Source organism: Perna viridis, chromosome 1, assembly GCF_037379345.1.
Source record: "Perna viridis isolate PV_CMFRI_1.1 ecotype Kerala chromosome 1, ASM3737934v1, whole genome shotgun sequence".
Lineage (NCBI taxonomy): Eukaryota > Metazoa > Mollusca > Bivalvia > Mytilida > Mytilidae > Perna > Perna viridis.
Genome location: NC_142445.1, coordinates 16,656,876 through 16,672,678, shown reverse-complemented (window position 1 = coordinate 16,672,678; position 15,803 = coordinate 16,656,876). Strand labels below are relative to the sequence as shown.

At 33.3% G+C, this 15,803-nt stretch overlaps 1 protein-coding gene across 2 annotated transcripts; it reads left to right on the top strand.

Moving 5' to 3' along the window:
- Window positions 1–14,901, top strand: LOC148627500 (uncharacterized). 2 transcript variants are annotated; one of them, XM_088574045.1, is made up of 15 exons: window positions 1–156; window positions 2,528–2,691; window positions 3,040–3,086; window positions 3,853–3,975; window positions 4,315–4,430; window positions 4,938–4,974; window positions 5,697–5,900; window positions 6,210–6,458; window positions 6,867–7,052; window positions 7,489–7,671; window positions 8,270–8,440; window positions 9,859–10,012; window positions 10,325–10,494; window positions 10,895–11,218; window positions 12,262–14,901. In XM_088574045.1, the coding sequence occupies exons 1-15, from the start codon at window positions 107–109 to the stop codon at window positions 12,487–12,489; spliced, it is 2,406 nt and encodes an 801-aa protein (XP_088430171.1). In that variant the 5' UTR covers window positions 1–106; the 3' UTR covers window positions 12,490–14,901. The 2 variants fall into 2 exon arrangements, with proteins under 2 accessions (XP_088430171.1, XP_088430175.1); XM_088574049.1 differs by lacking the exon at window positions 1–156 and adding an exon at window positions 928–1,053.
- The last annotated feature ends 902 nt before the right edge of the window (window positions 14,902–15,803 follow it).

Genomic DNA, 15,803 nt, shown 5'->3' with positions numbered 1-15,803 from the left:
ATTCTGTCAATTGAAGTAATCTGGCTTTGATTCTTCTGAGAAGAAGCAGGTGTTTTCAAAGATAATCAAGCATCTTCTTTTCTCACTTTGTTTACATTTGTTCTTCATGAATAGTATTCAAACAAAAATGGAACCCGGCACTGACGTTGAGATCAGGTAAGGATTTGTAACAAATGTTTTCTTTTTGTATTCACGGGGTTATGAGAGATGGTCAGATGTAAAGGAATGATTCTACACATTTGTTTGTGGTTTTAACATGCATCAGTCTTCGGCCACACATGCATATGTAAGGCTGGATGATTTACATTAATGTATGTGAGGAGCACATTCTGTATACATTGTATATAAATCCACACGTGAAATACTAGATACATGTACGTGCACATTTCAAATGAGGGAAATAAAGTAAAACCCAAACAAATATTTTACACTAAATGTGTTTGAATGGCGAAGATGTAAAATAACTGCTCTGTCGTTTTAAAATTTCAAAAAACTTACTAAAAAGAAGAGGTTAAGGTAAAATACGACAATGCATGCACAGAAACAGCTAAACATATAAGTGCATGTTTAACATCTGCTAAAGATTAAGTAAAATCACACTACATTTCAAATCCCTTTGGAGTACTTGTAATTTATTTATAATTTTAAGTGGCTTTCTGTGAAAGAGTAATTTATTTAGTTAACTTTATAAGAGGTTTGTAACCAAATACCTCCTGTGAGTGTGATATGCTTCGATGACTTCTGTAAGTGTGGTTGGTATTCTAGAATGACTCCTCTGAGTGTGGTAGTCTTGAAGGACTTCTGTGAGTGGTATTCTTGGATGACTCCTTTGAGTGTTGTATTCTAGAATGACTCCTCTGAGTGTGGTATTCTTGGATGACTCCTTTGAGTGTTGTATTCTAGAATGACTTCTCTGAGTGTGGTATTCTTGAAGGACTTCTCTGAGTGTGGTATGCTTGGATGACTCCTGTGAGTGTGGTATTCTTTGATGACTTCTGTGAGTGTGGTATTCTTTGATGACTCCTGTGAGCGTGGTATTTTTGGAGGACTCTAGTGAGTAGGATATATATATAAACGCTTTTATTACACAAATAATTGTGTTGAATAGGTGAACGAAGATATTTTCTGTGGAACTGTGTTAAATTTCTTTCTCTCTCCTTATGACAGAAGCTTTCTGGTATATTTTAGTGTGTTAAAGTGAGGTCAAAAGTCAAGTTATATTTTATCTGAGCAAGGTACATTTTTTACGCTTGTGTTTATGGGATATATATTTGTTTGTACATTTTACCCTGCATGTGGTACATTTGCATACATATAAGCGTTATACTCAGTCTAATTAAAATTAGCCCCTCCGAGTACATCAAACATATAAAAAAAAACTCAATATCTAATTTTAATTAGACTGGCTTTATACTAGAATAACTTTGTTTAGAAAATAAACTTTGTATGTACTGCGTATGCTTATCGATAAGCAGATTTTTGTTATAAATTGTTTTATTCAAAAATGAGGAAAAAACATTTCTAATTGATATAATTCAGTCAGGTTTCTAATAAACTGTGCACAAAGTGGGTAGAAAGTTTGGAAACAAATGAAAAACATTTTTCTACCTGTGAAATTTGATTTGAAAATTATATTATATAAGCTCTTCATAAAATGCGTCACTATCACCGTAAAGACAGCTGACCGCCAAACTGGAATTCTGTGTAATATGACAGGATAATAGCTTCATCACAATGAATCCTCATTGAATTAATGATGTTATGTGACTTACAGAGAAATATCTTAAGCAAATCCGAAACTAAGTGAAATTACCTAATGGCCATCACATTTCAATAAGTGGCCCTCCACAGTTTCAAATGTTGCAAATGTGACTACCCATTGATATTAGCTCGAAACTTAAGCAGCCTTCTAAAAAAACTTTTAAAAGACTGCAGAATACTCCGTATCTTATCTATCGACAGATAAAAGCCACAAAATCAATACTGTATTCATTTTAAAAAAAAAATACATATAAATCAAAGGCGGATTCAGGACCGGAACGTCAGGGGAGCGCCCTTCCGTTCTGTGGGGAAAGAGAAAGAAAATAATTGAAGCATTATTGTGCGCGACCCCTCCTTGGTAAGTATGTGTGCAGTCCTCCTCTTCAATTCCTGTAATTGCCCGTGTAAATTGTTATTATATATAGGGGTGTAATCCCCCTTTTGTCCAGCGTACGCTCTAAAAATGACGGCGAGTCCAGCGTACGGCCTAAATTTTGGCCGTCGGTCTGGTAATGGCATGCGGGAATACTGCGTACGCTTTAAAAAAAAACGGGTCAAATCACGCGTATGATAAGGGGAGTTGTACCCTCGTGTATCCCCAGCCAACGAGACCTGCGTTCATTTACCCAATTTCATAGTTGAATATAAATACACCGTAACTAATTAATGACTAAAGAGGTAAACGTGTTCTAATAGAAAAATAGTTTTTTATCTTCCTACGTGTATATTCAATATATTGCTTGATTTTAATTCTTTGAACTTGAAGGTACAATTTATTTGTGTTTGGCGGCACATTTTCTCAGAGGCAGCATCTGACAAAAAACACGACAGCAAACAAAACGCGTAGTCAAGACAGAACTGGGCCAACTAAACAAACAGTCTGTAAACCATTATTAATCCATGAAGATGTGGAAGTTCATTATTTGCAAGGTATATCAATTTTTAAGTTCATCGATTTTGATTGAAGTCATACATATGCATGTGTAAGTGGAAATTCAAATTATGATTTCGAACTGATCTACACCAAAACACAGTAAATTAATTACGCATTAAAGCAACACCTTGTTATCAAAATGGACGAAATCCAAATACGAACTTATAATTAACGGTATATATTAGACGCTGTTTTTGTTTTGTTTTGTTTGTTTGTTTAGATTTTCAATTATTTGTATGCATATGTAAACATACCAGCAATAAATTAGTAAATACTAAGATCGATTAGTGTTTTATAACTGGTACATCTTTAAGTTAAATACCATGTTCTTACATTGTAATTAGTGGACGATATCCTTGCCTACCAGTTCTGGAACTTCACAGATAAAAAGGTAAGACAAAACAAAAAATAAATAAACCATACTCCATTTTGTGTTTATATTGTAAATAAATCTAAATTTAAAAACAAAAATACATTTAAAGTATTGATTGAAAATACCAGTACATCCATGGTTACATATACCGTATAGCGTTGCTATAAATGTTAATGGCACCTATTTGTTATGTCTTCATAGTTTGTGATGCAATTACCGCACTCGAAATCTATCACCGAAGCCATCTTAACAGAATGAAGGAACCTGTTTGTTGCTTTGTTGTTTGCTGGGTTGTAAGTTACTCTGCGAACAATATACTATGTATATGTACAAAACGCCCGTTTCCTACCCGCTGCAGACAAGCTTATTGGAATTCTCGGAAATCTTTCAAATCAATAGGGTGTGTAAGTCTCGTCATGTGATTCTATGGTTTCACGAGAATGGGTCATTTAGCCTACCGTTCAAATGCATGACGATTTGTCATTTACAGAGCGTTGAGTTAAGTATTATAAGCATAACATACTTTGTGTAAAAATGCCGATAAAAATGACAAAATTATATTTTTACAAGATAAAAATGTTCAGAAAAAAAGCATTAAATAGAAGATTTTGCATTGAACACAGCGTTCCAAGGGCCTGGAAGTAAACAATAAAATGCAGATCGGTTTAGGCCTGCTTAATTAAGTAAAATAAGTATGTTGTGTATCTGCTTATATGCGAGTATAACTATGCATATAGCTTTAATCCAAACTTAATGGTTTCTACATGGCAGTCTTTGTTTACAGATGAGCGAAGGAATATGTCAACTATTTGTCCACAAAGGTTCTATCATTATTGTCCTCATCAATGATAAAGACACTAAAGACTTAGAGAAAATATATCAAATATGGAGAAATTTCTCTTTCAAGGTATTAAATTATGCACATGTATAATTTTATCATTAAGGACTACAATTTTGTTCTACCAAAAAAAGCGCTTTATGTTTTAGACCTCTTTTTATATTTGTTTTAGATACAACTCTCTTTTACCAAGTCACTTAGACATATCGTTCCAAAAAATAATAAAATAATAAAATAAGATAATTTCCAATTTGCACGGATCAAGATTTCGAATGTTAAGTTTAACTGCATAATGTTTCGCTAAACAGAAAAAAAAGTAACGAGCTTACCAAAGGCTCGCGATTATCATTCTAACTGATAAATAGATGAAGTTTTCAAAAAAATATTCAGACGTATATTTTTATTCAGGGAGTGGAAACTGTTGTCATGACAACAAATAATGACATTTTATCAACAGAGATTCAAGAAGTCGTCAAAATATTCAAAACGTTGGATAACCACTCTGACAAGGTTAATTCAAATAAGTGAGTATAGATAAATGGAATAAACAAAAGATAACCGCGATCAAAGATACGAACACCGATGTAGATTCGGTGTAAAAAAGAAAAGGTTGTCTCGTGTTAAAAAAAATCCAAATGGTGCCAATTTGTATAGGAAAGTGGATTGTCATGTACGAATAAAAAAAATTCTGCTAACTAAAAATGTATTTGATGGCGAGACATACTCTTTTCACCCTTGTGTCTTCCCAAAAGTAGATATGAACAGCACTGTACACTTTGTCTGGAGAGAAGAATATAGTTTTATCATGAATCTATTTAAAAAAACAGCGATTAATATTTAAACTTCTTTTTCGCGAGCTTTTAATTATGCCTCTGTTTTAACCATTCTTGAAGTTTCAAAATTATTTTATAACAGACTGCAATAGCTATAACATCTCATACGGATTCGTTTGTGAGAGCTATTCGATTTTAGAAATAGTTATCTTCATATGCTATATTAAACTGTTTGCAATCCAAACTTTGTGTTTTTAGGACAGAAACAAGAGAATACCATACTGCTGATTTTAAAGTATGCAATATTCTAATGTTTATTAATCTGATAAGAATATGTTTTATACCTCTTCAGTCAAACACTATTATTCTCAATTTATTAACCAACTACCCAAAGTACGTTAAAATATGTCAAAAACTGACCAATTGATATGAATTCAAACCGCGCATCTATACGGGACCAATATGAAAAAAAGAGGACCAATATGGGTCAAACCATGGCCAATACGGCATCATAACTTCCGATCGTTTGACTCCGCCATTTTGAGTTAGAACTTTGATCACAAGATCTAAAAGCTGCAGAAACATAAAAAATCTTCCTCCTCGACCAATATGACAGACCTCAAACCTATAACAGGGCCAATATGAAATTACATATTTATTAACATATAATAAAAAAAACACCCGTAGAAAACCAAAAAAAAACCCCAAAATTTCCAAAGAAACAAAATGTTCAACTGATGCAAAAGAAAAAAAAAACAAATCTGCATAAATCACAGCAAAAATCATTGTAATGCAGCATAGATTCAAAATTAAAAATTCTTTTTAAGGGTCCGAGAAAAAAATCTCAATTGTTCGAATAAAATTCTCAATCAGACAACAAATAATTCCCGCCAAGATGACAATGGTCTGTGCCTACGCCATTTGGTACAAATCACTGGAACAAACTAAACGAAGTTATTGAATAATTTATCGAACCACACTTAATCATAGAATGTAACCTCTTGGTTGTATTTTTAGAATATTTTGAAAAATCTGAATACAATTACTGCTGAGACTAATGCACAATCAGGATCTTCGCCGCCAGGGTTGGCAGATACTTTAGCAGCTGTACACATAGAAAGAAGTAATCAAACAGTTTTCTGCACAAAAACAGACTTGAGTAAAAAAGTTTCCATAACTGGTGACAACCTGAAAACAATTATGCACTATCTTTACAAAAAGGTAATTAGAACGTGTTAAGAATGTTAGTTTAATTAATTTCTTCAGGTCAGTGATGTCGAAGGCTCTATCAAATTCATAATTGAAAACACGACGAGTCTTTTTTCTATGTGAAAGTCTCTTAACAGTGATATTTCATAAGAAAGAAGGATAGCAGTCTTACCAGTTGGAAATAGCTTTAAGAAAGAAGGATAGCAGTCTTACCAGTTGGAAATAGCTTTAAGAAATTTTAATACGTGTACATAGCTTTGTATTATGTTGAAATATTTGTGTACTCTTGACGCAGGGTGACAAATGTTTTCCTTGTTTTAGGGATTGGCTTTGTCTTTTGGTAACGATAACGAAGAAGATTGTTTGATATGTATTCACCCCTTATTGTTCCTTAAGTTGATTTGTGCCATACATATAGACACATGTAATGGTACTTTCCGAATAGCACCAGATAGATTTTGGCCGGCAAAATCTCCAGCAAGACCAGACAGTGCAACCTTGGTAAAAGTAATAGAAGATATTCCACAAAATGGGCTTTTACGGCAATGTTTGTTGCCTATTCTATGGCAGGTATGTCAATGTTTATTGTCTGTTTCATGGTAGTCAGGTCAATGTTTTTTAAGTTGCGTTTGTATTAGGTCTACTTTGATTCAAGAGTATATTAGATTTTTTTACCATATAATAGGTTATGAAATGGATTAATAATAAAAAACAAATTCAATCTCAACTCAAAATATCTGAACTGTTAAAGATCCATAACGACTCGCCAACAATAATACATGTAACTATATATACACTTAAGATACACGTTACAAACCACCTCTTTGATTTTTAGCGTTTTGTTTCGTCTTACTTTTGTGTTTTGAACTGCTTTTTTTAACCTCGCTCGCTGACCGACAATGTACGTGATAGAGTTTTGATATCTCACTGAAAAAATTATCCTGACAATACATTTCACATTGTTAACCTCCTTGGCAGAATATATTTACCAACAAAGAACAGATAATAACAGTATCAATGGAATTAGAACGACTGGGAATCATGATACCTTGTAAAAAGATGACGACGTTTAGCGATGTCCTGAACCTAACTGACTACCCGCAACTATCAGCTGTCGATCAAATGTCACTGGTACTTATGGGAAAGATGAAGGATAATAAACCAGTATGTTTTTTTCTACATACAACAGGCCATGTTTTATATTAACTGTCAAGTAAATTCAGAACGCATTACTTATAAAACACGCGGTGTGGATTTAATCTAGAAACACAGTTTCGCTAAGCACAGATTGATAACTGAATCGTATTACAGTTTTCCCATGAAATATTGTATTTCACTTATACTGCACTTTTACAATCTTTTTATAATGAAGCCTCTCAATTTTCAGGGCTCTATAACACTTTAATTAACATATGATAATAGTTGTTCTCCATGATATCATGTAAATATGTAAATAAAATCCTTATACTTACGCATTTTATTACGAAAACATTGATATGGAAGAATTTAACAGTGCAATTCATAATAAAAAAAATGGTACAAGACATTTTCCATCTAACCATACTAATATATTCCATCCATTTGCTTGCTTTTTTAAAAGTCTTTGAATTGGTACGAGGAGTTACAGACGTCGGACATTCAGCTTGTTTTTAGAGTACAGTTTGCCCAGGGTGTTGCTTCAGGGTTACTGGAAAGATATATTGGAGCTGTTCATTTCTGCTATAAGCAAGTTTACCACTATGATTATTGTTGGAAGTCAGGATTACTGCTGAGAGTACAGGATGTTTGTATAATATTATTAGCACTAGTTTTTTTTCTTTTAATTCTATGAGTATACATGTATATGTTCGGATAGAAAAAAAATATGACACAGTAACCATGACATCTTGTTCATTTATCACGTAGAATATGGCATATGTTTACTCAACAAAAACCGCAATCAATGAAATATGAATACCGAAGTATCAGAATAGAAGGACAATTAAAAGATCAAAATTTAAGCACATGGTCAAATGAGAACACAAGATACAGGGGTGATCTACAACCATAGGGTACAGAGATGATGTAAAAGTATTATTACACATATAACTGAAATTAAAGAAATCAAAACATCACACACAAAACTAAAGCTTTCGTAAAATGAATTCTCACCAAAAAAACAAAAACAAAATAGAACAAAACAAAAACAAAAACAAAAAAAAAACATGCATGTACCGCTCCGACAGCGGCACGCGTCAAATTGCAAGTTACTAAAAAATTGCAATTTAATAAAAAAAATTGCAAGTTAATAAAAATCAGGTGTAAATTGAAGTAAGACCAGAAAGAGGAGAAGCATTTACTAGTAATTAAAACGCTATAATTATATGTTCTGTGTTTTATAGGTATATATTTACGCAACTATTAAAGACAATTCACTTGAAATATTTGTCCGTACCAATGTGGACGTATTTGGGAACTTTGATTTGGCCTGTGAAGAGCTTTGGGTCACAGTTTGTCCAGCTTTAGAATGTTTCTTGTTATATGTATCCAATTGGCCTGGTATACCTTATCAGGTATGACACATCTGCATGTCGTATTTATCAAAGTAAAAACAGTGGTAAGTGCATGATAACAACACTAGTTTCCGAACTCAAGGAATTCACTTCATGGGGAGGGGGTATAATAACTTTAATCTTGGCGAAACATATTTCAATACTATCTAAAAGCATACTCACGGTTACTAAAGGTCTGTGTAACTTACGCAAGATTGACGAAACCGTGTACCTCAATCATGTTGACACAACAGTAGGGGGTCCAAAGGGGGTGCAGGGGTTGGCACCTTTCCTTTTCATTGGAAAATTTGTCATTTTCGTGTGTGAAATTGACAGAAAATGGCAAATAATATCATAGGAACCCCGGTCGGTACCCCTCCTTTTCAAAGTGTTTGGATCCGCTCCTGCACAATTGAAAAACCTGTGCGCGTCTCTTTTTCCTTTTATACATGTAGTTTACATGCATGAATGCCCACACTACTTTTTTTGTAGACCGTACATACACAGGAAATCGCAACACGTTTTTTCCTACATATTTAGAAAAAATGCTTGAAAAACACATGGCAATCAGTATATTTATCGCCACTGATAAACACGTACACAACAGGAATATATACCATTGTACTATTGGTTAAAATTATTATCTTACTGTAACTCTGAAATAAAACGTATTCCGTTATTTTTAACAATATTTCAGATCGGATCGGAAAGGAAGATAAATAGTACGTAAATTGGCAAAATCAAGCAAAACCGGCAAAATGAAATTAAAAAGTTGTCCTATTTTATTTTAAAAGACAACAGACGTACCTGTAGTTTTCTTAGATAATTTTGCGCCTATCTGAGTGGTTGTCATCGTCAACGTCTGTTTAAAAAAACCCTACGAAACTACTGAAAACAGTTCAATGAAAGTTTGTGTGATTGTTTCGTGGTTGGGGTAGCCTACACAAAAATATAATTTGTTTGGATTTTTGATCCGTGAAAAAGCATGCTGCCGTTATAAAAATAGAACATATGGGTCAGACAGCAGTTTCTTTCGCATATATCTTCAAAACGATAGACTTAGCCAAATATTTATAGAGTAAAAGTGTTGAGCATGATGAGATATATCTGTGGTCAAATTTTCGTGAAAATCTGTTAGCCCATGTTGGAGTTACATTGTATTGCCTTTTTTGGACGTTCATTTTTTGTTGTTGTTGTTATATTTGATATTTTTACTTTCAAAAATCTTCTCCTCAGGAACTTCTTGACAGAATTCAATCAAAGTTATTGTGATTGTTGCAAAATGACCGTTTGGAATTTTCTATACGTGAAAAAACATTGCCGCTTTCACAAAATATAGTATTTAGCTTAAGAGGCCAGGTAAGCAATTCAGGCTATTTAGAGCCTCTAGTTTGAATTTTATGCGAATCAGTTTTGTTGTAAATTTCTTTTTATCACAGATTAAGTTATTTGCCAGTGGAATGGATTTTCATGCATATGGAAACATGCCAACAAATAGTCTGACGGCATTGTTGATAAAACATTACAACGAAGCTAACTGCGAGTCAGAAAGTTCAACCTTTCCAAATCTAAGTACTCTGTTTCCCTTTAAAGGTGCGTGTTCATTTTTTGTACTTACCTGACTGTATAACGATACTTTTATTGTATCATGACCTTTGGCCAGGCTTGGGCTCTATTTCAGCGGCATTTGAATAAACGTGCGAAGGCAGTTAGCAGATTCAGTATATTTACCATCGCGATTAAGGTAATTATAAGCTATCCAATAATGATATTTAGACCTTGTAAAGCATGGCCAGTCAACGTGTAAATATTTCAAACAGTGATAATAACATCAATAGCAAAACAGATAATTTATTTAAGGTACACATAGGTCGATGTACTGATATTAACTTGTTATGTATTCAGACTTCAAACTAGAGAATGACGGAAGTTTTCGTACCTCATTACAAGAATGGTTGCAGTATTTGAGTTCGAAATCAAAGACTGCCTTTAAAAAGTCGGAAAAGACGACCCTTCACGAATCGGCTGCACCAAGGTCTACCTATGAACAGCCTCCAGGGAAGAAAATGAAGAGAGTAAAACCAATTGCTATTCTTATTTTTTAAAGCAATATTAATAGTTACTTAGATTAAAGCGTCATCTCAATATTGCATAATATGTTGTTATCTTAAATAGGCACATTTTCTCTCCAAAAGGGGTTCATATCTGATATTTACATGAAAATATACACATAGCATTGACGGACACTGCAGTAAGGGAGTTCAGATCTTGATGTTTTATCGACTACAATCATATGCAATTTGTCATACATGTACCCCTGCACGCATGTTAAGGTTTGTCTGTTCGTGTTCTTGTCCTTTGAACCGGTAAAATAAAATGTCTGATTTTCATGTATATTTGCTTTTCTTATCAACTCATCATGCTCTTATTTACCTCTTTTCGAGTAAAGATGAATATCGTATTTAACATTTCCAGAGAAAAGATATAACATGGAACATATTGGAAAGTGACCAAATTATATCCTCTAGCACAGATAGCATAGAAACGACGGTAAAAGAAATTACTCCGAAACCAATCTCAGTCATCAAAATTGAAAAACCAATCCCTAAAGATAAATCAAGCACAGTTAAACCTGAGGAAGATGATATTTGTGATACACCGAAGGTTATTGATGAAACAATGAAAGAGGATGACATTGAGAGGTTTGTAAGCTCCTTTATAGCAGCTGTTTTAGCGTCTGGTGTAGCCGCATTCATTAAGGAGGAATGTGAGAACAACGGAAAGTGGAGTGAGTACCAGGTAGGTTGTTGTTTTTTTTTTCTAAATCTGAATGCATTGTTATTATATAAATCGGGAGTTTTGTACTTTGTAGCTCACATTGGATGTATTGACTTTAAATTTGGTTTGTGGCTTTAAATAGATATGGCATACGTTGTAAGCGACTTTGGGTGCTGTCTGATATCAACTTCTTCTTGAACAAGTGGGGTATACCTAGGCATGACATCGCGCGCAACTTTATGTGTTGTTTGGTTTTTTATACGACCACAAAAAATTGCGGTTGTAGTATGTTATGATGTTGTTGTCGTCGTCGTTGCCGTCGTCGCCAGCATTGTTATTTTTCCGTTTTTGTGCAATACCTATTGATATATTGTTACTTGCTGTTTGAGGAAGCTGCTCCCTACCGTTTTGCAAAAAAGGGTCAAAAGGTTAAAATAAGTGTTTATTTACTTCTTGTTCAATTTTGACAATCCCTTTTTTAAAATTTGTTTCTTATGAAATTCTATTGTAAGTATATTTAACAGAGTTTAAATAGAATTTAGCATTTTCAGTCTATGGGGGCCAAAGTGGGACCACACCCTAAAAAGTTGTAACCCTTTTCAGATGGTCAACTCAGCGTTTTGCTTTATATTTTGCTGTGTTTTGTGTGTGTGCTTAATCAATATATAAAAATAAGAGATGTGGTATGATTGCAAATGAGACAGTCATCCAACAAAAGCCAAGCAAATATACAATTTACCTACATATGGCATGACATGATATGAATGTTAAAAATTCTACATCTTAAAGAGTGATATTTAAGAGGTACATTTTTATCTCGTATGAATCTAGAAATATAACGCTGTGGCGGTTAACATGGCGAAGATCTGCTGGATTGTGTGTCCTATAACTACACATTAATGCAAATCATATGCGAATATTAAATACAGAAATGAAGAGTGCAAGAAGTCGCTAACACTATTAGCGACTTAAAAACAAAATGTAATTCCGTTGACTTGCTCATAATTATATGAATGTATTGGATATGATATCATAAGATTTACGCATTTGTCCTTTATAAATAGGCAAGAGTTGCGTGTGAAATGGCTGAAGCTATAATGTTTGTGAACTCCAGTGATTTACTTGCTGCGGCTAAAACAGTGATCAGTACTGTAGAAAAGGTTGGAGGTTCTGATGTCAAGGACATATCCAGAGGATGCTGTGTTAATGGGACTCTCTGCTATTGTGCCAACCAGAGGCATAGACAAATAGAATCTAGATCAAATCTCAGCTCAGTTTGTGTCATTTTGTAATAACTCACTCACTATACTATAATACTAAACAACTATTACTGTCAATTGAGCAACGATTTTGCGACACAAATTTCAAATGCAAGTAATATACATATAAACATGAACAAATTGATAAGCTTTTCCACGCCATAAAAAACCACGTTTAGTGAATGAAAATGGGTTTGGTCGACTTTTTAAAAGGTCAATATTTAGTATGTAGTAGAATGAATCGTTTTTAAGACAGTATATTGTTTGTGTGGATATGCTTCTAGGGGTTAAAAAGTACTTACTTTCCTACACCTAGACAATCAAAAAGTATTCATCCACCTAATAATCACGGCGATGGTGATATATGGCAAAAGAGAGGTTTGCGGTTTTCATAGTTCAACTGCACAGGATTATTTCATAAAATACTTCTTTAATGTTTCTCGTTTTGCACCACGGCCAATAAATTGAGGGTATTCAAATATAACATTCATCTCGTACAATTTAATACAAGTATCAAACTTCTACGAGTAAATCGTATGATCAAAGTACTAAAGGTGCTGAAACTCGGAAGTCGCTTGGCTTGCAACCTGCAAGATAGGTTCCCGATGTTTATTTTTTAAGCAATGTGCTAGAGTGCCGGTCACGACATGGACTAAGGTTTGAGAATGGTTTGGTGTTGAACCCATATTTCCCTTGCAACCTGCAGCAAAACAAAACAAAGATGTACACAAATATCGTGAAAATAAGATTATTGCATTTGTTTACTTGGAACTTGGAAAAAAGGCAGCTGATGATGTTGATTGTGACGCTTCTTGATAAAATGATTTAGATTATAATACCATTCATGGGGCATAGTTAAAATGCAACACCACCCAAAGAGAGATAACTTCAATTAAATTGCATTGGCTTTTGACTATCTTCTTTGCAATTGCTACGCGGCCAAGCGCAAAAATAGTTTGGCGTCTCGATTTACCAGTTCGACAATATTTAGCTCAAAATTAACACTTAAAATGTTTGAAATATCATTCATTTGAGATATCGGTGAAATATTTAAAGTTTAAAAGAGAAACACACATTAATTTGAAGAAAGCATTTCCGTCCGTGAAGTTGACTGCCGGAAGCCCTTTTGTCATTCTTATACTTACAATACTCGAAGACACTGACGTGACGTCCGAGTAAAAATGTTGATGACGTGATGATCAAAATTGTTCATCCAATCACAAGGCGTGTAACTTCTGAAATTAAATTATTTTATCATGTCCACCGTTGTCCGTCCGTCCGTTCGTTCGTACGTTCGTTTGTTAAGTTTGATTTTGTTCCACTCGATGGTTGGTATATGCCCTCGACTTTTGAGGGGCGTATTATACTAAGCTGTAAACTAATGGTCAACACCCTTTTAGTAGAACTCAAATAGGCTTTGAGATTTTTTTCATTAATTTTGGTTTGTTGCTTACTTTTTTTCTCTGGAGACATGTGTAGATGAACTGCATGGGATGATTTTGTTCATTAAGTTTATGTAAAGAACCTTGTATCAGCTGTTTAGGCCTGTCAGTAATTCTCAGTGATATTAAAGGGAGATTTCTAGTTAAAATGAAACGCAACTGCCCTTGATATATTGTTTTGTCCTCTTTTTGCATAATATTTATATTGATTGGTATATTTGAAATAAATAGAAGAACACATACAATCACATTTGGTTTGTTTAAATAGATTATAAATTATAAACAACAAACAATAAAAGGTAAAAGGCTTAAAAAGGAAAGTGAATAAATACAATATGGATATTATAATAATTGACGCAACAAAGTATTAAGAATAATTCATTAAATGTTTATTCATATATTTAAATCAAGTGTAATAGTACGACAAACAATAGTCTCATATCAAACAGGACATATTTGCTTGTATATAGAAATGACTGAACAAAATGGAATAATTGTAGTTGCATTTTTTCTTCAACTTTTTCATGGTAAATATGATTTTTGTAGAGCAAGTTTCTGACATTAAAATGTGAACGCCTTGTAATGAATCGTATAATTATACAATAGGCCGTGTTGATAAAAAAAATAACCAAATAAGGCTAAAATTCTTAACACCTAAATTTGCACAACATATCGGATTCCTTCATTACCATGAAAAAATATTTTCTTCTATCTAAAACATTGCGTCTTTTTTTCAATATTGATTTCTTGATTTGTTGCTTCACGTTTGTTCTCGATACACACGCATGTAAGATTTATTTTTTTTAGTTTTATTTTTAGTATTGTTTATGTTGTTTTGTTATGTTTGTTTGTTTGTTTGATTGTTTTGTTTTCAATTGATGAATTTTACAATTCTAGTGGCTCTCATATTTTGATATTTTATTGAATATTGTTATACTATTATGATATTCATTTAGGTCATCTGTTGTTTCCATTTATCAAAATCAATAAAAACAAAACTAGATATATTTATATCACATGACTATATTTGCTGAATCTAATGAAGGGTGTTTGTCCAATACAAGCTGTTACGTGACATCTACGGGTACTGTCGAGGTATGTAAATACAGCTGCTGCAGTATCGCTGGAAAGTCTAGCTGTTGTAATGTGGAAGCCTTCATCATTGGTGGTGTGTCTGGAGGTTTTGTTTGTATGATTATCGGCATTGCTGTGACATACTACTTTTGTAGCAGACCTAAACAGACTGTTGTTCGCCGTATTTCCATTATGGAATGTGGAGTTCGTGTGTTAAGTAGGTAGAGCAATTCAGTTGGGAAAAGGGGGAAGGGGTAAAATGCAATAAATATGGCAGAGTCACTGTGGTGAATATACATGTGTTTGAAAATACATCGTTGTTTTACGCTATGCACAATTTTAGTAGTTTTACTTTGTTTTCAACTTAGATGATTATTTCGCAAATCGAAACGCTATAATTCAAATATTTTATCGGATTAACAAAACGGTGAAAAAAGAAACACGTAAGACAATTCATTTATTTATTCCGACGAAAAAACGATTGTTTTGGAATTCGTTACTCTTCACATTTAGAAAAATTCAGCGATTTTATTAAAAAGTTATCAGCTAATTTGGGGTTATTTTAGGAGAAAATACATTTGAAAACAAAATTAGACTAAAATTTTATTTAAAAAAAAAAACAACCGGAATATGCCTAGTAACATTATAAAACAACCCTGCATTCGTCTCTATTAATTTTTTTACATTTTATGCTGGGGTTCATTATTCATTATTCTTTATTAACTTTCATATAGAAATGAATCTAGTCTAAGCGAAATTTGTGTACTTTTAATTTAATTTAAATTAAATTTTTCTAGACACACGACAAAGAGCAGCTGGGATAGATTACAG